At 42.1% G+C, this 26,822-nt stretch overlaps 1 protein-coding gene across 1 annotated transcript in view; it reads left to right on the top strand.

The window, feature by feature from the left end:
* LOC138363563 (adhesive plaque matrix protein-like) overlaps positions 1-26,822 on the top strand; it is an 85,418-nt gene that overhangs the window by 21,672 nt on the left and 36,924 nt on the right. Inside the window, exons 2-4 of the mRNA XM_069322917.1 lie at positions 21,067-21,458; positions 22,021-22,335; positions 23,399-23,609. Coding sequence (XP_069179018.1) covers positions 21,067-21,458; positions 22,021-22,335; positions 23,399-23,609 — 918 coding nt within the window. The remainder of the gene's footprint in view (positions 1-21,066; positions 21,459-22,020; positions 22,336-23,398; positions 23,610-26,822) is intronic.

Genomic DNA, 26,822 nt, shown 5'->3' with positions numbered 1-26,822 from the left:
TTCACTGTGCATGGTTGATTTGTAATATAATTTTATTGGGGGTGTTGTGGTTTCTGTTCTAGGTTCTGAATTATACCAACGGTCCAAGTGTCTTCTTATAGCAGCGTTTATTTCCGCGTTGCTATATCCGTTGTTCACCAATACCTGAGTTACTCTTTCAAACTCTCTACTCACGTTGCTCCATTCAGAGCAGTGGGTAAGCGCTCGACGAATATAAGCATTGAGAACACTGGCTTTGTATCTTTGGGGGCACTCACTTCTACCGTTCAGGCATAATCCTATGTTGGTGGGCTTGGTATATACGTTGGTGCTTAAAGAGGTTCCTGTTTTTGTTATTAGTACATCCAAGAATGGCAGACTGTTATTTTCACTATTTTCATGTGTAAATCGGAGTACTGACTCTCTCTCTAGGTGTCTTTTTAGGTCAATTAGTTCATCTGAGTCTTTTACTATTACGAATATGTCATCTACATAACGGCAGTATACAGTTGGTTTTTGTCTGCTACTGAAGACCCTATCTTCGATGGTTCCCATATAAAAATTAGCAAATAAAACTCCTAAGGGGGAGCCCATTGCTACTCCGTCTATTTGTAAATACATGTCTCCTTGTGGACTGATGAAAGGGGCTTCCTTTGTACATGCTTCGAGAAGACTTTTCAAGTGTGGCTCAGGTATGTCTAATTTGGGGGTGCTCTCGTCTCTGTATACTCTGTCCAGTATCATTCCTATGGTTGTGTCGACTGGGACGTTGGTAAATAGGGATTCAACGTCCAGGGAAGCGATGATTCCATCGGGCTGGGTAGATTTGATCAATTCTAGGAAATCTGCTGATGATTGTAGACTAAACTTACTTGGAGTGTATGGAGTTAGGAGTTCATTGAGTTTCTTTGCCAGGTGATAAGTTGGGTTTGGTATTTGGCTGATTATAGGGCGTAGTGGGTTACCTGGTTTATGCGTCTTAACATTGCCGTAGGCATATCCTAAGCCATAGTCACCTTGAAGTTTATTGAAATGCACACTACCTTTCTTTGCGTTGATTGCTGTAATTGTTTTGTTTACTTTCCGCTTAAGGTCTTCTACGGGGTTCCTCGTGATTCGTTGAAATTTGGAGTCGTCACTTAGGATGTCGCTAATTTTGTTCATGTATTCATGGGTAGGAATCAATACATATGCTGCTGTTTTGTCGGCTTTTCTTATTGTTACGTCTTTCAGATTTTTTAGTTGTTTCGCTGCTTCTTTGAGTCGTGGGGTTAAGATTGTAGATGAATATGTTCCTCGTTTTTTCCCTGCTTCTGCAAGTAGTTCAGCTTGAAGTGTGTCAGTGGTGATGACTTTTTTGTTGTCTTCTAGCTTATGGATATCGTCCAGAAGCATTTCGATTTCCAGGCGTTTTTGATGCATCTTTGGTTTAGATAAGAATTGACAATTTAGACCAAGATTTAAGAGGTCTCGTTGGTCCTGGGTAAGATCATAAGAAGTCAGGTTAAAGTAGCCATCTTTAGGACGAGGGATTTTTAGCTGGCCACCGTTTAGGGATGTTAACTTACGGAGTGTCTTTGTTTCTACAAGAGTTTTATGTTATTGTTTCAGGTTAAATAGTTCACTGTTGATGGTTTGCTTGAGTTGGATAGGGATGTCGTACTGGGTCCATTTGTTTAACAGATGCTCCGCCTGCTCTATAAAGGTTTGGAGGGCTTCCTTCTTCTTGTTTAGTTGATGCCGAATGAGCTCTTGCCTATACCTATAGGTAAACTCTGTATTGCGGACTGCTGGGTCATGTGGGTTTATATTGGTGTATACTGGCAGCAGGTTTTCTTTCAAACATGTTTCATTGAATATGACCGCATATTCTGTATTTATTATTTTCTGGTTTAGGGCTTCTATCCCTCTAACTATTTTCTTAGCATCAGGGCTTAATTGAAATAGGAGTTCTCCAAAACTCATTTTCGTACTTTTAAGGTGAAGAAAAGAAGTGATTTACTATAGAGTGTATTACACTTATTTGTATAATTTGCACGACGTTTCTTCAGTAGCAGACAAAAACCAACTGTATACTGCCGTTATGTAGATGACATATTCGTAATAGTAAAAGACTCAGATGAACTAATTGACCTAAAAAGACACCTAGAGAGAGAGTCAGTACTCCGATTTACACATGAAAATAGTGAAAATAACAGTCTGCCATTCTTGGATGTACTAATAACAAAAACAGGAACCTCTTTAAGCACCAACGTATATACCAAGCCCACCAACATAGGATTATGCCTGAACGGTAGAAGTGAGTGCCCCCAAAGATACAAAGCCAGTGTTCTCAATGCTTATATTCGTCGAGCGCTTACCCACTGCTCTGAATGGAGCAACGTGAGTAGAGAGTTTGAAAGAGTAACTCAGGTATTGGTGAACAACGGATATAGCAACGCGGAAATAAACGCTGCTATAAGAAGACACTTGGACCGTTGGTATAATTCAGAACCTAGAACAGAAACCACAACACCCCCAATAAAATTATATTACAAATCAACCATGCACAGTGAACATATAAAAGAGGAAAGAATAATGAAAGAAATAATCCGTAAAGGAGTAAAAAGCACTACTCCTAACCAAAACATAAACCTGATAATATTCTACAAAACCAAGAAGACTTCCGAACTCCTTATCAAAAACAGCCCGAAGCCGACGGAGAACCCTCTACAGCAGTCAAGCGTTGTATACATGTACACTTGCCCCCACGAAGGATGTAACCTTCAATGTAAGTACATAGGTATGACGTCGACCAAGCTGACGAGGCGTTTGACATGCCATCTTCAATCTGGTGCCCCTAGGAATCACATGAGACAAGCCCATGACATTACTCTAACAAGAGAAATGTTGAACAAGAATACTTGCATAATAGACAAAACCCAAGATTCAAGAAGATTACAAATTCTTGAGGCAATTCACATAAGAATAGAGCGACCTACCATGAACACCCAAGTCACGGAACTATTTACTCTACCAACCATGAGAGTAAGGACAAGACAAGAACATATCGATGCCAACACAGAAGACAATGTCCAACATAACAGGCCAATTACACTGGATTAATCTTTGTGTTTGGATAGGAGATGCCTCGTATGGGCCAATACGCCTTCTGCAGCCTCTATGTTTCACCTCACTTATGTATCCCCCCATGTTTTTCACCTTCATTGTATTATCACCTGACCTAATGCGGGTATAAAATCAACTAGTATTGTAAGATCTGTTCACTTGAGAATGAACCATGGAGGTTCGAAACGTCGTGCAAATTATACAAATAAGTGTAATACACTCTATAGTAAATCACTTCTTTTCTTCACCTTAAAAGTACGAAAATGAGTTTTGGAGAACTCCTATTTCAATTAAGCCCTGATGCTAAGAAAATAGTTAGAGGGATAGAAGCCCTAAACCAGAAAATAATAAATACAGAATATGCGGTCATATTCAATGAAACATATATATATATATATATATATATATATATATATATATATATATATATATATATATATATATATATATATATATATATATGTATATATATATATATATATATGTATATATATATGTATATAATATATGTATATATATATATGTATATATATATATGTGTATATATATATATATATATATATATATATATATATATATATATATATGTGTATATATATATATATATATATATATATATATATATATATATATATGTGTATATATATATATATATATATATATATATATATATGTATATATATATATATATATATATATATATATATATATATATATATATATATATATGTGTATATGTGATAATATATATATATATATATATATATATGTGTATATATATATATATATATATATATATATGTGTATATATATATATATATATATATATATGTGTACAACTTTAGAACACTTTCCCACCAGGAGACTCGAACCCTAGCCAGCACAGAAGCCTTCCAGCAACTGGCATAACAGGTACGCCTTAACCTCTTCACCACCTGCTCAGACCCTTAAAAGAGATGGTAATTTCGGAGTATTTAAATACACCAAAGATCAACACCTCCCAAGAGCACTAGAGCAAGTGAGGGGTCATTTAGACGTTAATTTCATCAAGTCCCTGTTAATATGGGAAGACACAGTGTCTATGCTTAAGGCACAACTCTCCTAAACACGAGAGTGAAGTATACAACTTTAGAACACTTTCCCACCAGGAGACTCGAACCCTAGCCAGCACAGAAGCCTTCCAGCAACTGGCATAACAGGTACGCCTTAACCCTCTTCACCACCTGCTCAGACCCTTAAAAGAGATGGTAATTTCGGTGTATTTAAATACTCCGAAATTACCATCTCTTTTTAAGGGTCTGAGCAGGTGGTGAAGAGGGTTAAGGCGTACCTGTTATGCCAGTTGCTGGAAGGCTTCTGTGCTGGCTAGGGTTCGAGTCTCCTGGTGGGAAAGTGTTCTAAAGTTGTATACTTCACTCTCGTGTTTAGGAGAGTTGTGCCTATATGTGTATATATATATATATATATATATATATGTGTATATATATATATATATATATATATATATATATATATATATATATATATATATATATATATATATATATATATATATATATATATATATATATATATATATATATATATATATATATATATATATATATATATATAACTGTACCTATTATGTACAGTGTCTTAACATATATTCATATATTAAATTGTATATAATGTACTCACTTATAATTTTAGTGATATAGCCGAATATATCCATGATGCAGTCTATTCCAAAATTATATCTTGACCTTTGTCAGGCGTCAGCACCACGTGTGTCGCAGCTGACAATAGGTCATGCTGAGACTGACACCTCATTAAATTAATGTAACCCGTTGGATTACAAAGACAAATAAGGAAAGCAATCACAGAACAAACTTATTTAAATGTGTTGAGTTTTCGATAGTTCGATCCCAACAATATAAAATGGCCGCCTTTAGGCCCATAAAAGGGCCGCCTAGTAGGACATAAAATGGCCCTCTAGAAGCCCATAAAGGGACTGCCTAGAGGCACATAAAATGGTCGCCTACAAGCCACTAAAATGGCTGCCTAGAGGCACATATAGGGCCGTCTGAAGGCGCATAAAATGGCCGCCTAGAGGCCCATAAAATGGTCGTCTAGAGGCCCAAGAAAAGGGCCGTCTACAGGCACATAAAGATCCGCATAGAGGTACATAATGGGGTGCCTAGAGGCACATAAAATGGCCGCCTAGAGGCACATAAAGGGCCGCCTAGAGGCACATAAAGGGCCGCCAAGAGGCGCATAAAGGGCCGCCTAGAGGTATATAAAGGGGTCGCCTACAAGCACGTAAAGGGGCCGCCTAGAGGAACATAAAGGGTCACCTAGAAGCACATTAAGGGCAGCCTAGAGGTACATAAATTGCCGTCTAGAGGCAAATAAAATAACCGCCTAGAGGCACATAAAGAGCCGCCTAGAGGTGCATAAAGGGCCACGAAACAATGGGTATTGAATGGAAGTAATTGTAGAAAGCCTATTGGTCCATATTTCTTGATGCTTCTATATTGGAGCGGAGTCTTGAAATGGGTAGAATATAGTTGTGTATAGCAAACAACACAGAAATCATCGATAGATACAGCGATAGCAGGCGGCTTGACGTCTGCGAGGCACTACACATCAAGAAGTCAACACCAGCAATCAACAGCCAATTCATGCATAACTATATTCTATATTCATGCATAACTATGTTCTGTCTTGTGTTTGAATTTAATACCCATTCAGTACCCATTGTTTCGTGTTCTGTCTTGTGTTGGAATTTAATACCCATTCAATACCCATTGTTGAAAGTTCCTTTTCACCTCATTCACCTCACCCAAATGTAGATATAAACTCAAAGATGTGTAAGCTCTATTCAGTTTCAGTTGTGTGTTTGTAAACTAAAGTCTTTGAAAATGTAATAAGTTTTACGAAACGCGCTCAAGTGTCGCGTCAGACTAGAAATAAAAATGAATTTTGGAGAATTGATCTTTGAATTACCATCAACAGTGAAAAGAAACGTAAGAAAGATAGAGAAAATTCGTGTTAGAATTATTAATCTTACTTTTTCGGTCATATTTAATAATATATATATATATATATATATATATATATATATATATATATATATATATATATATATATATATATATATATATATATATATATATATATATATATATATATATATATATTTATATATCTATATATCTATATATGCGAACAAGCCTGAATGGCCTTCATAGGTGAACAAGCCTTGTTATATCTATATATATATATATATATATATATATATATATATATATATATATTATATATATATATATATATATATATATATATATATATATATATATATATATATATATATATATATATATATATATATATATATAGGGGGGTACCACCTCTGGTGCAATTATAGGGACCCTCAGCCTCAGATAAGGGATCACAGAGCATTCAGGGAAAACTTGCCATTTAACTCTGAATACGTAAGAGTGTTCGCTTCTCCTACCACCCCCCTTTTTTTATGGTGTACACTTTATTATACAAGGTTATACAGATACATATCTGATTTTATACAAAAAATTAACATTAAGAGAACACAAAAAAAAGTTCGCTTCCTAAAGGCTGTAGATTTCCTCGAACTCCTCCGACTCCAGGCAGGAACCGAGGATGCAGCGAGCATTCCCCCTCTGGATTGCGACACTGAGGCGCTGAAAGAGAAAACTTGCTGTTCTTGGATCTCTTGTGGTGTCAATGAGCTTGGAACCAAGATCCTTAAGAAACCTTCTTGCACTCTCTCTCCATGGGCCTAGGGTCTCAGACCGTATTGGAACGAAGTTGTACCGATGATCTAGTTGCCTGTACTTGGCTGACTTGTCTCTTTCTCTGCGTGTCGCCGCGGCTCCTGCTGTGCCGGCAGAGAGGTTGATGCATGTGGTTGCCAGGGTGGATACACAAGTATCGTCCCATGCCAACTGTCTGCCACCCTTCCACGGTCGCAGTGTGATTCCGTCTGGTCGGCCGGCAAAGCTAACAGAGTCATGGTTCAGTAGGTTGCGGGGCATAACTGCCCGACCCCTCACAGTGTTCAAGAGAGAACTGGATAAGCACCTCCAAAGGATACCTGATCAACCAGGCTGTGACTCATACGTCAGGCTGCGAGCAGCCGCGTCCAACAGCCTGGTTGATCAGTCCGGCAACCAGGAGGCCTGGTCGACGACCGGACCGCGGGGACGCTAAGCCCCGGAAGCACCTCAAGGTAAGGTAACCTCAAGGTAAGGCTCTCTCTCCGCCGGACACTGAGCAGAGGCAAGGCTTCTTTTAATGATGTCATTGACTTCGTCGTGTCTAGTGTGCCAACCACCAGATTTTCCACAGTGCAAGCCATGCAATCCATTTTCGTCAGCATCTGCCTCGCCGCAAATACACCTATGAACAGTTTTTTTTTTTTTTTTTTTTTTTTTTATTATTTTCTACCACAGACGTGGCCACACATTTACAATGCTAACCAGCATATATACATTTTCTTCTGTCCTCCATGGACAGGGTTAGAGAAGTGTTAAACATACAGTTCAAGGGTTTATTGAACACTCAACCACAGAATGTGATTCGGTGCTTTTAAAATGCTAAGCTAACCTACATACGTAAATACAAAGATACACAGATTTACGTACGCCCTACATAAAGTATTAGATGTGTCTTTTACATAGTGTCATTAATGTACATTCACAAAGGTGAAATGTAATTCTGATCAGCTTCCATATTTGCTTTATACCCATACATATACATACACACACACACATACACATACATATATACACACATACATGCATTCACATACATTTGTCTCATTTACCCTGACAGGGTGAGGTAGCTGATAAAGAAACTAGTGTGCAATTAAGCACTTAATCACTGAAGGTGATGAAGGTGCTTTTACAAGCTCAGGTTATATAGTTACATCACATACATACATTGTATGATTGATACATTACATGGTCAATTTTGGATACAAGTCCAATATATCATCAAGTGTTCCAGTACTCATATAGTAACTACAGAGTTCAGCATACCTTAGCCCAGGAGGGCGAAAGTCAGTCAGTATGGGACATTCTACAATATAATGTTCAAGAGAGTGCATGTTTTCTCTTTCACAAAGTTGACACATTGTGTACTCGACATTTGGGTTTTGAGAAAGCTGCCAGATACGTCTATATCCCAGGCGTATTCTGGCCACTATAACATCACATTGCCGGGTTCTTGTTCTATTAGTCCCATATGTGAATGTCTCCTCACGATATCTATCATAATATTTAATGCTACAACTTTCAGGTCTTTGAGAATTTGTTAGGTCGGTGAGATTTTCATTAGATATTTGTATGAACAGTGTGGATAGGGGCAGCAAGACGGAGAGCGACTGCAATACGGAGCTCCTGCGGATCAAGACGTGTGCCTGTCACAGACATAGGGACTGCCAAAAGGAAGTCCCCTGCATGGGGAGCCTGCACAGCTGTGAGGCGTGCACGACCACTGGGCGTTGTTGCTGTCTCCAGCAAAGCTGTGGCTTCTTTGTCTACAATGGGACTGTCCCAGCTGGATTGCTTTTTGGCTTTCGGCATGGCTGGTCTGAGTGCTGGGTCTGCCATGGCACCCCATTTCGTGTCGCATTCCGTGTAGTGGGGGTCCTGTATCCCCGCTACATCACTCAGGGTGTCAGGTAGAATTTCCTTAACCAGGTCATCTGATGCTAAGGAGGAAGACAGGAAGGCTGAGACAGCAATTTGGGTAGCAGTGCGGACACCCAAGTCACCGAGCCTAACAGGAAGAGTGGCTTGTTTCCACTGGCATTCGTTGAGGGAGAGGTTAACAACTTTTTCCAGCATGGTCTTCAGTAAGAGGTCATACTCTTCAAGCTTTCGGCTGTCGTAAGATGGGGCGCACCTCAGAAAGTAGGTTAGCCTCGGAAGGGATAGGCATTTGGTGAGGAGATAAAAAGCATCGTGGGCATCGATGTCACCTATTCTGTCTTCCATCCTCCTAAGGTCTGCGATTTTCTTGTCAAGGATCTCCTTAATGGCGTTAGACCCGAGGGGGGGGGGGGCTCCAAGGAGAGTGCTTGTTCTCGGCCCTAATGACATGGGCTCCAGGCAAGGCAGACCTTATTCTAGCTACGATGTCTGGGTTGGAGGAGACTACTTCACACTTGGAAGGGTTCAGGACAAGACCCAGGCTTACTTCTTGCTCCCTTATTTTCCTGATATCTGCCAAAAGATGGTCTACGGTGCCAACTATAGTGCCATCATCCAAAAACCAGATGTTGAACTCGCTGGACAAGCTTTCGGTGATTTCTTTTAAGACTAAGCAGAAAAGAAGGGGAGCAAGAGGATCACCTTGCTGAACATCTTCACATGATCTGATTTCATGTTCACCAAAGAGCAGTTTTGACTCACCACTGTAGCACGATAGTATGAACGGGTAGAGGGGCCGGAAATGGCGATGTACGGCACAAAGTACTGCATCTCTTCTGACCATGTTGAAGGCATTCTTAAAGTCCAGTTTGAGCAGGGCCTTTTCATCAGAAATGTTGGTGATGTATGGTCGTGCAACATGGGCAGCCCCTTCACAGCCTTGGGGGATTCCAAATCCTACCTGGATTGGATTCAGCAATTCAGCCGCTTGCTGGCTGACTACCCTCGTAGCAGCCTTGGCAATCAGGCGTCGGAGAGTGTTGCCAACAGCGATTGGCCTAGAGAGGCCAGCAACAGAGAGGCCTGATGACCTCAGGTATCTCACCAGCCAGGCACATGTTGACGAACCTTGTGAGTTCCATAAGAAGATCTTGTGCAGCATCACCAACCGCAGGATTTAACATTTGCTTGATGTGTTGAGGTTTTAACCCTGTAAAGCCGCCTGCTGACCCAGGTGGAAAAGAAAGGGCTGCTTTGTAGACCTCAGATTCACCAACGATTAATGGGTCTGAAATGGTGTCGGCTGATGGCGGAACGATGTTGTCGCCTTGAGGGGCTCTGGGTGGGTGCTGGCTTTGCAGGGCCCGTGCTGTGGCTGAGTTTCAAGGAGCAATTTTCTCGTCACTGGTGAGGACTCTAATAGCACTTGCGGTATTTCCCTCTTCAATTTTCTTGGTGATTTGTGCTCTGATTTTGTACGTTTCCGGTATGTTGTTGTTACCATTTCTGCGGTGGGTGTGTTTTGCTCGCAGAGGCAGGCGAACTAGGTTGTCCTCCCTTGGGTATTCATTTATCGCCCTCAGGACCGAGGAAGCAAGTGATTTGTCCCTCCTTGGAGGGACGGTGAGGCATACATTGCCAAACAGAAGGACATTTTGCCACGCTTGAATGTTTTCCGGGGCATCATTGACCCTTTTCAGAAGATTACAAAGTTTGGCTGCTGCATTTGGGCGGGCTGCTTTTGGAATGTGTGGTAATGTTCTAGCAGACGTCGCTATGATCGCTTGGGTGAGGTTTTCAGATGAGATTAGGTTAATGGGAGTCTCTTCCCTGACTGTCAATGGCAGCTGGCCATTGCTTCCCTTTGGGAGCTGGTGAGAACCACTGCATCTTACCTCGTTGACGGTGTGAAAGCGGATAACACCACCGTTGGAGTTTATGGCGGTGTTTTTGTTGCATACTCGGCAAAAACCTCTTTTAGGAGTAGTTGATGGCACCTCAAGGCTTGTGGAGTCCTGCCCGACCGCTGGGACCCTTTCCATTTCAACTCGGTTGGGAGAGTTAAACTGTGCATTGTTCTATTGAGGGGGGCAAACACACTGGGTCATGGCCAAGCAACTGCCAGCAACTGGGTGTGGAGGCATCAACTGGGTGTGGAAAAAGCACCTGGGTGTGGAGCCAGCAACTGGGTGTGGAGCCAGCAACTGGGTGTGGAGGCCGCGGCTGGGTGTGGAGGCATCAACTGGGTGTGGAGCCAGCAACTGGGTGTGGAGCCAGCAACTGGGTGTGGAGGCCGCGGCTGGGTGTGGAGGCATCAACTGGGTGTGGAGCCAGCAACTGGGTGTGGAGCCAGCAACTGGGTGTGGAGCTAGCAACTGGGTGTGGAGGCATCAACTGGGTGTGGAGCCAGCAACTGGGTGTGGAGCTAGCAACTGGGTGTGGAGCCAGCAACTGGGTGTGGAGGCCGCGGCTGGGTGTGGAGGCCGCGGCTGGGTGTGGAGCCAGCAACTGGGTGTGGAGCCAGCAACTGGGTGTGGAGCCAGCAACTGGGTGTGGAGGCCGCGGCTGGGTGTGGAGGCATCAACTGGGTGTGGAGCCAGCAACTGGGTGTGGAGCTAGCAACTGGGTGTGGAGGCCGCGGCTGGGTGTGGAGGCATCAACTGGGTGTGGGGGGCCGCGGCTGGGTGTGGAGGCATCAGCTGGGTGTGGAGGCTTCAACTGGGTATGAGTATTGCATATATATATATATATATATATATATATATATATTTTATTAAATATGACCGAAAAAGTAAGATTAATAATTCTAACACGAATTTTCTCAATCTTTCGTACATTATGCTTCACTGTTGGAGGTAAATCAAAAATCACTTCTCCAAAATTCATTTTTATTTCTAGTCTGACGCGACACGGGCGCGTTTCGTAAAACTTATTACATTTTCAAAGACTTCACAAATACACAACTGATTAGAACTTGCGTTTCCCTGATTTTATATCTACATTTGAGTGAGGTGGGAAGGGTGATGTGGCATTACATTTGAGTGAGGTGGGAAGGATGATGTGGCATTAGAGGATATTAATAGGGTATTAAAAGTATCAACACAAGACAGAACACGAAACAATGGATATTGAATAGAAGTGTTTGTAGAAAGCCTATTGGTCCATATTTCTTGATGCTTCTATATTGGAGCGGAGTCTTGAGGTGGGTAGAATATAGTTGTGCAATAATTGGCTGTTGATTGCTGGTGTTGACTTCTTGATGTGTAGTGCCTCGCAAACATCAAGCCGCCTGCTATCGCTGTATCTATCGATGATTTCTGTGTTGTTTACTAGGATTTCTCTGGCGATGGTTTGGTTATGGGAAGAGATTATATGTTCCTTAATGGAGCCCTGTTGTTTATGCATCGTTAAACGCCTAGAAAGAGATGTTGTTGTCTTGCCTATATACTGGGTTTTTTGGAGCTTACAGTCCCCAAGTGGGCATTTGAAGGCATAGACGACGTTAGTCTCTTTTAAAGCGTTCTGTTTCGTGTCTGGAGAGTTTCTCATGAGTAGGCTGGCCGTTTTTCTGGTTTTATAGTAAATCGTCAGTTGTATCCTCTGATTTTTGTCTGTAGGGATAACGTTTCTATTAACAATATCTTTCAGGACCCTTTCCTCTGTTTTATGAGCTGTGGAAAAGAAGTTCCTGTAAAATAGTCTAATAGGGGGTATAGGTGTTGTGTTAGTTGTCTCTTCGGAGGTTGCATGGCTTTTCACTTTCCTTCTTATGATGTCTTCGATGAAACCATTGGAGAAGCCGTTATTGACTAGAACCTGCCTTACCCTACAGAGTTCTTCGTCGACTTGCTTCCATTCTGAGCTGTGGCTGAGAGCACGGTCGACGTATGCGTTAACAACACTCCTCTTGTACCTGTCAGGGCAGTCGCTGTTGGCATTTAGGCACATTCCTATGTTTGTTTCCTTTGTGTAGACTGCAGTGTGGAAACCTCCGCCCTTTTCCATGACTGTTACATCTAGAAAAGGCAGCTTCCCATCCTTTTCCGTCTCGTAAGTGAAACGCAGCACGGAACTCTGCTCAAATGCCTCCTTCAGCTCCTGCAGATGTCTGACATCAGGTACCTGTGTAAAAATGTCGTCAACATACCTGCAGTATATGGCCGGTTTCAAGTTCATGTCGACTAAGACTTTTTGCTCGATGGTACCCATGTAGAAGTTTGCAAACAGGACACCTAGGGGAGAACCCATAGCGACCCCATCTACTTGCTTATACATATGCCCATCCGGGCTCAAGAAGGGTGCCTCTTTAGTACAAGCTTGGAGTAGTTTCCTCAGAATACTTTCTGGCATGTCAAGAGGAGTACAGGCTGGATCACGATACACTCTGTCGGCTATCATTCCGATTGTCTCGTCCACAGGTACGTTGGTAAACAGCGATTCTACGTCCAACGAGGCTCTTATCCCTGTGGCCCGTGCGCCCCGCAGTAAGTCCACAAATTCCTTTGGAGACTTCAGGCTGAAGGCGCAAGGAATATAAGGAGTCAGCAGGCCGTTGAGTCGCTTTGCCAATCTGTACGTGGGTGTGGGTATCTGGCTAATGATTGGCCGAAGTGGGTTTCCAGGCTTGTGCGTCTTGACATTTCCATACGCATATCCAGGTTTATATTCCCCAATGATCTTTGGCAGGTGGAGTCCGGATTTCTTGGCGTTCACAGTTTCGATCAGTTTGTTGACCTTTGCTTTTAATTCGGCTGTAGTGTCCTTCGTTACCCTTTGGAACTTAGTTTGGTCAGAGAGTATGATGTTCATTTTCGCCAGATATTCGTCTTTTTTAAGAATGACATATATTGGCGACTTGTCACCTCTCCTGACAACTATCTCCTTGTTCTCACGAAGGCTTTTAGCTGCCGCTCTAAGCTCGGGGGACAGTATGGTGCTTCTGTAGTTGCCTCGATTCTTTCCTCCTTCTGCAATAAGTTCTGCTTGTAAGGTATCTTTGGTAGTGACCTTCTTTTGTGTCTCGAGGTCGAATATGTCGTCCAACAGAATTTCCAACTCCACTTTCCGGGCCATTTCACTCGGTCTGGACATAACATGACAGTTTATGCCCAGATTTAGGAGAGTGACTTGGTCCTCAGTGAGGTTAATTCCTGCAAGGTTCAGGAAGCCATCTCTTGGTCGTGGAATTGCCATAGGTCCTCCATATAATGTTGTTAGTTTCTTGATAATCCTTGTTTCAATCCTTGTTTTTCTAGATGTAACAGTCATGGAAAAGGGCGGAGGTTTCCACACTGCAGTCTACACAAAGGAAACAAACATAGGAATGTGCCTAAATGCCAACAGCGACTGCCCTGACAGGTACAAGAGGAGTGTTGTTAACGCATACGTCGACCGTGCTCTCAGCCACAGCTCAGAATGGAAGCAAGTCGACGAAGAACTCTGTAGGGTAAGGCAGGTTCTAGTCAATAACGGCTTCTCCAATGGTTTCATCGAAGACATCATAAGAAGGAAAGTGAAAAGCCATGCAACCTCCGAAGAGACAACTAACACAACACCTATACCCCCTATTAGACTATTTTACAGGAACTTCTTTTCCACAGCTCATAAAACAGAGGAAAGGGTCCTGAAAGATATTGTTAATAGAAACGTTATCCCTACAGACAAAAATCAGAGGATACAACTGACGATTTACTATAAAACCAGAAAAACGGCCAGCCTACTCATGAGAAACTCTCCAGACACGAAACAGAACGCTTTAAAAGAGACTAACGTCGTCTATGCCTTCAAATGCCCACTTGGGGACTGTAAGCTCCAAAAAACCCAGTATATAGGCAAGACAACAACATCTCTTTCTAGGCGTTTAACGATGCATAAACAACAGGGCTCCATTAAGGAACATATAATCTCTTCCCATAACCAAACCATCGCCAGAGAAATCCTAGTAAACAACACAGAAATCATCGATAGATACAGCGATAGCAGGCGGCTTGACGTTTGCGAGGCACTACACATCAAGAAGTCAACACCAGCAATCAACAGCCAATTATTGCACAACTATATTCTACCCACCTCAAGACTCCGCTCCAATATAGAAGCATCAAGAAATATGGACCAATAGGCTTTCTACAAACACTTCTATTCAATATCCATTGTTTCGTGTTCTGTCTTGTGTTGATACTTTTAATACCCTATTAATATCCTCTAATGCCACATCATCCTTCCCACCTCACTCAAATGTAATGCCACATCACCCTTCCCACCTCACTCAAATGTAGATATAAAATCAGGGAAACGCAAGTTCTAATCAGTTGTGTATTTGTGAAGTCTTTGAAAATGTAATAAGTTTTACGAAACGCGCCCGTGTCGCGTCAGACTAGAAATAAAAATGAATTTTGGAGAAGTGATTTTTGATTTACCTCCAACAGTGAAGCATAATGTACGAAAGATTGAGAAAATTCGTGTTAGAATTATTAATCTTACTTTTTCGGTCATATTTAATAAAATATGTCTACAGGAAAGACTGCTACCAAAATATACTAATATATATATATATATATATATATATATATATATATATATATATATATATATATATATATATATATATATATATATATATATATATATATATATATATATATATATATATATATATTTATTTATGATCGATGTTCCCTTCGGGAACCTTAATTTTAAGATGAATAGGAAACCAATTAATTTTAATAATAATTTTAAGGAAAATGCTATTAACACTCTACTGAATAGGGCCTTTGTTTTATGTTCAAATTGGAATAACTTTGATCAAGAAATTAATTTTCTTGTGAATTTTTTTTCAAATAATGGTTATCCTGTGCATATGGTTTATACATTTATAAGGAATTTCTTAAATAAGAAGTTTCACCCATCGTGTAGGATTACTAAAGTAGAAAGGGATCTTAAATATATTAAATTACCATTTTATGGCACTATTAGTTTTTCTGTAAGGAGTCGTTTGAGGAGACTGTTGCAGCATTGTTATTCTCAAGTAGACTTTAGATTTATTTTTGTCAACACAAATACCATAGGCTCTTATTTTAAATTTAAAGATAAAGTGCCTACCCTCTTGTGCTCAAATGTCGTATATATGTATAATTGTTCCAGCTGTAATGCTGGATATGTCGGGAGTTCCATTCGGAACTTTAAGATTATGATACTTGAGCACCGGGGATTATCTTTTAGGACTGGATTACCATTGTCTAAACCAGCATTTTCGGAGATTAGAAACTATTGTAATGAGTTTGATCATTCTCTGCTGGAATCTGATTTTAAAATTCTGGACACTTGTATGAATGGCCAGTCAGATTTGAGAGTAATGGAATCCTTATATATAAAGGAGCTGCGGCCTCTGTTAAATAGCAACCTTTCAGCTGTTCAATTGTACACTGTATAGTGCACAGTAGGCCCTGTAATTTGATTTATAGTTCATTCTGGTAGTTTAATTTTATTATAATTTTGTTTAGTTTACCATGTCTTTGCCCTTTCTTACTTATTTCAAGTCTTGACATTGTACATTATTATAATCTTTTATTTAGGATATATAATATATTTTTTTGGTATTTAGTTTTATTTAATATTTGAGTTTTTATAAGATTTTGGTTAGCACTTTATAATTGTCTTTTTCTGTTTATATTTTATATACATTTTTTGTAAATTTGCATTCATTATATGAATATTTGTTATAGTGTTTAGTGTCTATGAGATAGGTATCAAGTTTCACTTCTGATCACTTCACGTAAGTTTAATAGAATGGTTTGTTTTAGTAGTTATAAAATTCATCTTGTAGTTTAATGTATTTTTAAGTTAGCTTTTATATATAGGACAGTTAATAAGTTTTATTAGTATTGATCACTTTAAGTGAGCTTAAGTGTTTTGTTTTTAAAGCATTTTCCTTTCTTTGATTGGCAATTATATTCATTATGAGTTCTTTGTTTACCAGTTATTTGATTGTGATTTCTGTTTTTTCTTTTAGATCTGATGATGAATACGAGACGTATTCGAAACGTTATGCATTTTAAAGTAAAGAATCTGAAACAAGATGTTCAGTATATCCCTGGTTGTCCTATTCATCTTAAATATATATATATATAATATATATATATATATATATATATATATATATATATATATATATATATATATATATATATATATATATATAGTATAATGAAGTTTTTTCTCAATTTTATTTTGTGTTATAAATTAGATGCCATTGTTAAGTCTACTGCCGTTTGTATTTTTACAGTGCTTGTCATAAGAGTTCATTAATGTTCTAGCAACCACATTGAGGCCAGTGAATCCTGACTGCTATCACTCAGATGTTAGTCTTCTTGATCCAGGTCTTGTATATAGCTTGTAAATATATTGAACATTAAATATATTGTCCATTGGTCTTGTAAATATATTGTACATTAACAAGAAAAAAAAAGAAAAAATCATTATCTAATCTTAAAATTCATTTGTGGTTGTTAGGTCAGAACTTTGTTCCATTAATGTAATAATTGTTTAATTTTGTATGGTTTTCAAGCACATGCCATTGACACATGTTAATAATTTTGTTTAGGCAATACCTTGAGTTGTACTGTTCATATCTGATAAGTAGACATACACATGTTAATAATACTCTGGTTTAATTAAAGCATTGTTACCATAATTTTCACCTATTATGATAAATTTTTTTGGTGCATATGCCTAGGTGTTAGTATTATGCACACCTGATATTCTTTCAATGTTTATTATGCAAATTTCACATGTAAGCCATTATTGAATGCCACCGATGTCCTTTCAGTATCATTGTAACTATATAGCTAGCTAGAGCTTGTCGACAAGGGACGTCGACTTGGTAGCGTGTCCGAGAGGTGTTATACTCAAATTCTATGACAAGTTGGAATATAACCAATCACAGGCGAGAAGGCCTCTGACGTCATGCCAGACAGACAGTCACCAGCCGTGCTCCCAGCAGGCTCAGTTTTCTCTCAGACTCAGAGTAGGTGGACCTCGGCTGGCCAGATATACACCTTGTTGTCTCAGTTAATAAAACTACAGAAGTGTCTACTGAGTATAATATTCACCGAATACAGGGGGAGGATCAGAGGCGTTAAGGAGGCAAAGGCAGTGCATCTTGGGTGAGGTAGTGGTCTGGTGGAGGAGATGATGGTGGGTTGACTCATCCTGAGTGGCTGTGATCTCCGTGGAACTGTGAATCTTTGGCTCATGAGCTGTTGGTTGGAGCACGCTTGTCAGTGACGTAAATTGGGTTCCTATCAAGCTAATTTAACCCGATTCAACATGAATACGAAGTATCCGTGTTTCTTGAACGTATTACTCGAGGACAACCCCTAACTGCCAGTTGACTCGCAGTACCACGAGGTTCTAGCAGGGGATCGGCATAGCAGAACTACCAGGCAGGGTGTCACAGGGCGCAAGCACGTGCTGTGGCCCCACCTGGGAGGACAGGACGAATACCCCACCTCAATTTCACCACACAGGGGGAAGGTCCCGACCTGGAGAGGAAGAAAGGTTTAGCAGAGAAGAGAAAGAGTGCTATACACGACAATACACATTACGTAAGGTAGACCCTCCAGCTGTCCCTGGTTGTATTCAGGGCGGCAGTTCGGGTTGGCTAACTTGGGTAATATATCTTTGCACGCGATCTCACTGATAAAGCTGTGAATCTGCACCGTGAACACGTCGAGAGGAAGCGCTGTTGTTGCCTGGGAGGAAGTGTGTGCTAGTTTGGCTGGGTGCTGCTTGGGTGGTAGAGGCTCTGGGCCCAGATAGTTACCACACTGAGAATGTAGCCCCAGATAGTTACCACACTGAGAATGTGGCCCCAGATAGTTACCACACTAAGAATGTGGCCCCAGATAGTTACCACACTAAGAATGTTGCCCCAGATAGTTACCACGCTAACAATGTGGCCCCAGGTAAGTACCACGCTAGGAATGTGGCCCCAGATAGTTACCACGCAAAGACTGTGGCCCCAGATAGTTACCACGCAAAGAATGTGGCCCCAGATAGTTATGACGCTAAGAATGTGGCCCCAGATAGTTACGACGCTAAGAATGTGGCCCCAGATAGTTACCATGCTAAGAATGTGGCCACAGATAGTTACAATGATAAGAATGTGGCCAAGATAGTTACCACACTAAGAATGTGGCCCCAGATAGTTACCATGCTAAGAATGTGGCCCAGATAGTTACCACACTAAGAATGTGGCCCCAGGTAGTTACCGCACTAAGACTGTGGCCCAAGATAGTTACCACGATAAGAATGTGGCCCCAGATAGTTACCACACTAAGAATGTGGCCTCACATAGTTACAACGCTAAGAATGTGACCCCAGATAGTTACCACGCAAAGAATGTGGCACAGATAGTTACCATGCTTAGATTGTGGCCCCAGATAGAGTTACCACGCTAAGAATGTGGACCCAGATACTGTTACCAAGCTAAGAATGTCGACCCAGATAGTTACCACACTAAGAATGTAGCCCCAGATAGTGTTACCACACTAAGAATGTGGCCCCAGATAGTGTTACCACACTAAGAATGTGGCCCCAGATAGTGTTACCACACTAAGAATGTGGCCCCAGATAGTTGCCACACTAAGAATGTGGCCCCAGATAGTTACCACGCTAAGAATGTTGCCGCAGATAGAGTTACCACGCTAAGAATGTGGCTCCAGATAGTTAACACGCTAAGAATGTCGCCCCAGATAGCTACCACTTTAAGAATGTAGCCCCAGAGAGAGTTACCACACTAAGAATGTGGCCCCAGATAATTACCACACTAAGAATGTGGCCCCAGATAGTTACAACGCTAAGAATGTGCCCCAGATAGTTACCACGCTAAGAATGTGGCCCCAGATAGTTACAACGGTAAGAATGTGCCCCAGATAGTTACCACGCTAAGAATGTGGTCCCAGATAGTGTTACCACACTAAGAATGTGGCCCCAGATAGTGTTACCACACTAAAAATGTGGCCCCAGATAGTTACCACGCTAAGAATGTGGCTCCAGATAGTTACCACACTAAGAATGTGGCCCCAGATAGTTACCACGCTAAGAATGTGGCCCCAGATAGTTACCACGCTAGGAATGTGGCCCCAGATAGTTACAACGTTAAGAATGTGCCCCAGATAGTTACCACGCTAAGAATGTGGCCCCAGATAGTTACCACGCTAAGAATGTTCCCCCAGAAAGGGTTACCAGACAAAGAATGAGGCCCCAGATAGTTACCACACTAAGAATGTGGCCTCAGATAGTTACCACGCTAGGAATATGGCCCCTGATAGTGTTACCACACTAAGAATTTCGCTGCAGATTGTGTTACTACACTAAGAATGTGACCCCAGATAGTTACCACGCTACGAATGTGGCCCCAGATAGTTACCACGCTAAGAATGTGGCCCCAAATAGTTACCACGCTAAGAATGTGGCCACAGGTAGTTACCACGCTAAGAATGTGGCCTCAGATATGGTTACCACACTAAGAATGTGACCCCAGATAGTTACCATGCTACGAATGTGGCCCCAGATAGTTACCATGCTACGAATATGGCCCAAGATAGTTAACATGATATGAATGAGGTCAAAAATAGTGTTACCACAGTAAGAATGTGGCCCCAGATAGTTACCGCGCTAAGAATGTAGCCGCAGATAGTTACCATGCTAAGAATGTGGCCCCAGATAGTGTTACCACACTAAGAATGTGACCCCAGATAGTTACCACGCTAAGAATGTTGCCACATGTTGTTTCACGCAAAGAATGTGGCCCCAGACAAGATTGCCTCACTAAGAATGTGGCCCCAGATAGTTACCACACTAAGGATCTGGCCCCAGATAGTTACCACGCTACGAATGTGATCACAGATAGTTACCACACTAAGAATGTGGCCCTAAACAGGGTTGCCACACTAAGATTGTGGCCCCAGATAGTTACCACACTAAGAATGTGGCCCCAGATAGTTACCACAATAAGAATGTGGCCTCAGATAGATACCACACTAAGATTGTGGCCCCAGATAGTTACCACACTAAGAATGTGGCCCCAGATAGTTACCCCACAAAGAATGTGGCACAAGATAGTTACCACACTAAGAATGTGGCCCCAGATTGTTACCACACTAAGAATGTTGCCCCAGATAGTTACCACAGTTAGAATGTTGCCCCAGATAGTTACCACGCTAAGTATGTGGCCCTAGATAGTTACCACGTTAAGAATGTGACCCCAGATAGTGTTACCACACTGAGAATGTGGCCCCAGATAGTTACCATACTAGGAATGTGGCCCCAGATAGATACCACATCAAGAATGTGGCCCCAGATAGTTACCACACTAAGAATGTGGCCGCAGATAGTTACCACACTAAGAATGTGGCCAAAGATAGTTACCTCGCTATGAATGTGACCCCAGAGAGTTACCATGCTACGAATGTGGCCCCAGATAGTTACCATGCTACGAATGTGGCCCCAGATAGTTACCACGCTAAGAATGTGACCACAGATAGTTACTACACAAAGAATGTGGCCCCTGATCGTTACCACACTAAGAATGTGGCCCCAGATAGTTACCACACTAAGAATGTGGCCCCAGATAGTTATCACACTAAGAATGTGGCCCTAAACAAGGTTGTCACACTACGAATGTGGCCCCAGGTAGTTACCACACTATGATTGTGGCCCCAGATAGTGTTACCACACTAAGTGTGTGGCCCTAGATAGTTATCACACTAAGAATGTGGCCCTAAACAGGGTTGCCACACTAAGAATGTAGCCCCAGATAGTTATCACACTAAGATTGTGCCCCAGATGGTTACCACACTAAGAATGTGGCCCCAGATAGTTACCACACTAAGAATGTCGCCCCAGATAGTTACCACACTAAGAATGTAGCCCCAGATAGTTACCACGCTAAGAATGTGGCCCCAGCTAGTGTTACCACACACAGAATGTTGCCCCAGATAGTTACCAAAGTTAGAATGTGGCCCCAGATAGTTACCACGCTAAGTATGTGGCCCTAGATAGTTATCACGTTAAGAATGTGACCCCAAATAGTGTTACCACACTGAGAATGTGGCCCCAGATAGTTACCATACTAGGAATGTGGCCCCAGATACCACATCAAGAATGTGGCCCCAGATAGTTACCACACTAAGAATGTGACCCCAGATAGATATCACACTAAGAATGTGGCCCTAAATAGGGTTGCCACACTAAGAATGTGGCCCCAGAAAGTTACCACACTAAGAATGTGGCCCCAGATAGTTACCACACTAAGAATGTGGCCAAAGATAGTTACCTCGCTAAGAATGTGACCCCAGAGAGTTACCATGCTACGAATGTGGCCCCAGATAGTTACCATGCTAAGAATGTGGCCCCAGATAGTTACCACGCTAAGAATGTGACCACAGATAGTTACTACACTAAGAATGTGGCCCCTGATAGTTACCACACTAAGAATGTGGCCCCAGATAGTTATCACACTAAGAATGTGGCCCTAAACAAGGTTGCCACACTAAGAATGTGGCCCCAGGTAGTTACCACACTATGAATGTGGCCCCAGATAGTGTTACCACACTAAGAGTATGGCCCCAGATAGTTATCACACTAAGAATGTGGCCCTAAACAAGGTTGCCACACTAAGAATGTGGCCCCAGATAGTTATCACACTAAGATTGTGCCCCAGATGGTTACCACACTAAGAATGTGGCCCCAGATAGTTACCACACTAAGAATGTCGCCCCAGATAGTTACTACACTAAGAATGTAGCCCCAGATAGTTACCACGCTAAGAATGTGGCCCCAGATAGTGTTACCACACTAAGAATGTGGCCCCAAATAGTTATTACACTAAGAATGTGGCCCTAAACAAGGTTGCCACACTAAGAATGTGGCCCAGATAGTTATCACACTAAGAATGTGGCCCAGATAGTTATCACACTAAGAATGTGGCCCCAGATAGGTACCACACAAAGAATGTGGCCCCAGATAGTTACCACACTAAGAATGTGGCTCCAGATAATTACCACACTAAGAATGTGTCCCCACATAGTTACCACACTAAGAACGTCGCCCCGGATAGTTACCACACTAAGAATGTAGCCCCAGATAGTTAACACGCTAAGAATGTGGCCTTAGAGAGTTACCACATTAAGAATGTGGCACCACATAGTTACTACGCTAAGAATGTGGCCACAGAAAGTTACCACACTACGAATGTGGCCCCAGATTATTACCACCCCAAGAATGTGGCCCCAGATAGTTACCACACTAAAAATGTAGCCCCAGATAGTTACCACGCTACTAATGGGGCCCTAGATAGCTACCACAATAAGAATGTAGCCCCAGATAGTTACCACGCTAAAACTGTGGCCACAGGTAGTTACCACACTAAGAATGTGGCCCAAGATAGTTATCACACTAAGAATGTAGCCCTAAACAGGGTTGCCACACTAAGAATGTGGCCCCAGAGAGTTACCACACAAAGAATGTAGCTCCAGATAGTTACCACACTAAGAATGTGGCCCCAGATAGTGTTACCACACTAAGAATGTGGCCCCAGATAGTTATCACACTAAGAATGTGGCCCTAAAAAGGGTTACCACACTAAGAATGTGGCCCCAGATAGTTATCACACTAAGAATGTGGCCCCATATATTTACCACACTATGAATGTGGCTCCAGATAGTTACCACACTAAGAAAGTCGCCCAAGATAGTTACCACACTAAGAATGTCGCCCCAGATAGTTACCCCACTAGCAATGTAGCCCCAGATAGTTACCACGCTAAGAATGTGGCCTTAGATAGTTACCACACTAAGAATGTGGCCCCAGATAGTTACCACACAAAGAATGTGGCCACAGAGAGTTACCACACTAAGAATGTGGCACCAGATAGGGTTACCACACTACGAATGTGGCCCCAGATAGTTACCACGCTACGAATGTGGCCCCAGATAGTCACCACGCTAAGAATGTTACCCCAGTTAGTTACCACGCTAAGAATTTGGCATCAGATAGGGTTACCACACGAAGAATGTGGCCCCAGACAGTTACCACGCTAAGAATGTGACCCCAGACAGTTACCACACTACGAATGTGGCCCCAGATAGTTACCACGCTAAGAATATGGCCCCTGATAGTGTTACCACACTAAAAATATGGCTTCAGATAGTGTTACCACACTAAGAATGTGGAACCAGATAGGGTTACCACACTACGAATGTGGCCCCAGATAGTTACCACGCTACGAATGTGGCCCCAGATAGTTACCACGCTAAGAATGTGACCCCAGATAGTTACCACGCTAAGAATGTGGCCACTAGTAGTTTCACGCTAAGAATGTGGCCCCAGACAGGGTTGCCACACTTAGAATGTGGCCCCGGATAGTTACCACACTAAGAATGTGGCCCTAGATAGTTACCACACTAAGAATGTAGCCCCAGATAGTTACAACGCTGCGAATGTGGCCCTAGATAGCTACCACACAAAGAATGTGGCCCCAGATAGTTACCACGCTAAGAATGTGGCCCCATATAATTACCACACTACGAATGTGGCCCCAGATAGTTAACACAAAATGAATGTGGCCCCAGATAGTTACCACACTAAGAATGCGGCCCCAGATAGTTACAACACAAAGAATGTGGCCCCAGATAGTTACCACACTAAGAATGTGGCCCCAGATAGTTACCACACTAAGAATGTGGCCCCAAATAGTTATCACACTAAGAATGTGGCCCTAAACAGGGTTACCACACTAAGAATGTGGCCCCAGATAGTTAACACACTAAGAATGTGGCCCCCAGATATTTACCACACTAAGAATGTGGCTCCAGATAGTTACCACACTAAGAAAGTCGCCCTAGATAGTTACCACACTAAGAATGTCGCCCCAGATAGTTACCACACTAAGAATGTGGCCCCAGATAGTTACCACACTAAGAATGTGGCCACAGAGAGTTACCGTACTAAGAATGTGGCTCCAGATTGTTACCACGCTAAGAATGTGGCCCCAGATAGTTACCACGCTACGAATGTGGCCCCAGATAATCACCACGCTAAGAATGTGGACCCAGATAGTTACCACGCTAAGAATGTGGCCCCAGTTAGTTACCACGCTAAGAATTTGGCATCAGATAGGGTTACCACACTAAGAATGTGGCCCCAGACAGTTACCACGCTAAGAATGTGACCCCAGATAGTTACCACACTAAGAATGTGGCCCCAGATAGTGTTACCAAACTAAAAATGTGGCCCCAGTCAGGGTTACCACACAAGGAATGTGGCCCCAGATAGTTACCACGCTAAGAATATGGCCCCTGATAGTGTTACCATACTATGAATATGGCTCCAGATAGTGTTACCACACTAAGAATGTGGCCCCAGATAGTTACAACGCTAAGAATGAGGCCCTAGATAGTTACCATGCTAAGAATGTGGCCCCAGATAGATATCACACTAAGAATGTGGCCCTAAACAGGGTTGCCCCACTAAGAATGTGGCCCCAGATAGTTATCACATTAAGAATGTGGCCCCAGATAGTTATCACACTATGAATGTGGCCTCAGATAGTTACCACACTAAGAATGTGGCCCCAGATAGTTACCACACTAAGAATGTGGCTCCAGATAGTTACCACACTAGGAATGTGACCAGATGGTTACCACACTAAGAATGTGGCCCCTGATAGTTACCACACTAAGAATGTGGCCGCAGATAGTTACCACACTAAGAATGTGGCCCCACATAGTTACCACGCTAAGATTGTGACCAGATAGTTACCACACTAAGAATGTGGCCCCAGATAGTTACCACACTAAGAATGTGGCCGCAGATAGTTACCACACTAAGAATGTGGCCCCAGATAGTTATCACACTAAGAATGTGGCCCCAGATAGTTACCACACTAAGAATGTGGCCCCAGATAGTTACAACGCTAAGAATGTGGCCCTAGATAGTTACCACGCTAAGAATGTGACCCCAGATAGTGTTACCACACTTGAGAATGTGGCCCCAGATAGTTACCACTCTAGGAATGTGGCCCCAAATAGATACCACACCAAGAATGTGGCCCTAGATAGTTACCACACTTAGAATGTGGCCCCAGATAGTTACCACACTAGGAATGTGGCCCCAAATAGATACCACACCAAGAATGTGTTCCTAGATAGTTACCACACTTAGAATGTGGCCCCAGATAGTTACCACGCTAAGAATGTGACCACAGATAGTTACTACACTAAGAATGTTGCCCCTGATAGTTACCACACTAAGAATGTGGCCCCAGATAGATATCACACTAAGAATGTGGCCCTAAACAGGGTTGCCCCACTAAGAATGTGGCCCCAGATAGTTATCACACTAAGAATGTGGTCTCAGATAGTTATCACACTAAGAATGTGGCCCCAGATAGTTACCACACTTAGAATGTGGCCCCAGATAGTTACCACACTAAGAATGTGGCTCCAGATAGTTACCACACTAGGAATGTGACCCCAGATTGTTACCACGCTACGAATGTCGCCCCAGATAGTTTCCACACTAAGAATGTAGCCCCAGATAGATACCACGCTAAGAATGTTGCTCTAGATAGTTACCACACTAAAAATGTTGCCCCAGATAGTTTCCACGCTAGGAATGTGGCCCCAGATAGTTAAAATGCTAAGAATGTGGCCAAAAATAGTGTAACCACACTACGAATGTGGCCCCAGATAGTTACCACGCTAAAAATGTAGCCGCAGATAGTTATCATGCTAAGAATGTGGCCCCAGATAGTGTTACCACACTAAGAATGTGACCCCAGATAGTTACCACTCTTAGAATGTAGCCGCAGATAGTTATCACGCTAAGAATGTGGCCCCAGACAGGGTTGCCACATTACGAATGTGGCCCCAGATAGTTACCACACTAAGAATGTAGCCCTAGATAGTTACCACACTAAGAATGTAGCTCCAGATAGTTACCACGCTACGAATGTGGCCCTAGATAGCTACCACACAAAGAATGTAGCCCTAGATA

The sequence above is a fragment of the Procambarus clarkii genome, chromosome 11 (assembly GCF_040958095.1).
Source record: "Procambarus clarkii isolate CNS0578487 chromosome 11, FALCON_Pclarkii_2.0, whole genome shotgun sequence".
Lineage (NCBI taxonomy): Eukaryota > Metazoa > Arthropoda > Malacostraca > Decapoda > Cambaridae > Procambarus > Procambarus clarkii.
Note: the sequence above shows the minus strand (reverse complement) of the source record. Positions and strands in the feature narration are given on the sequence as shown.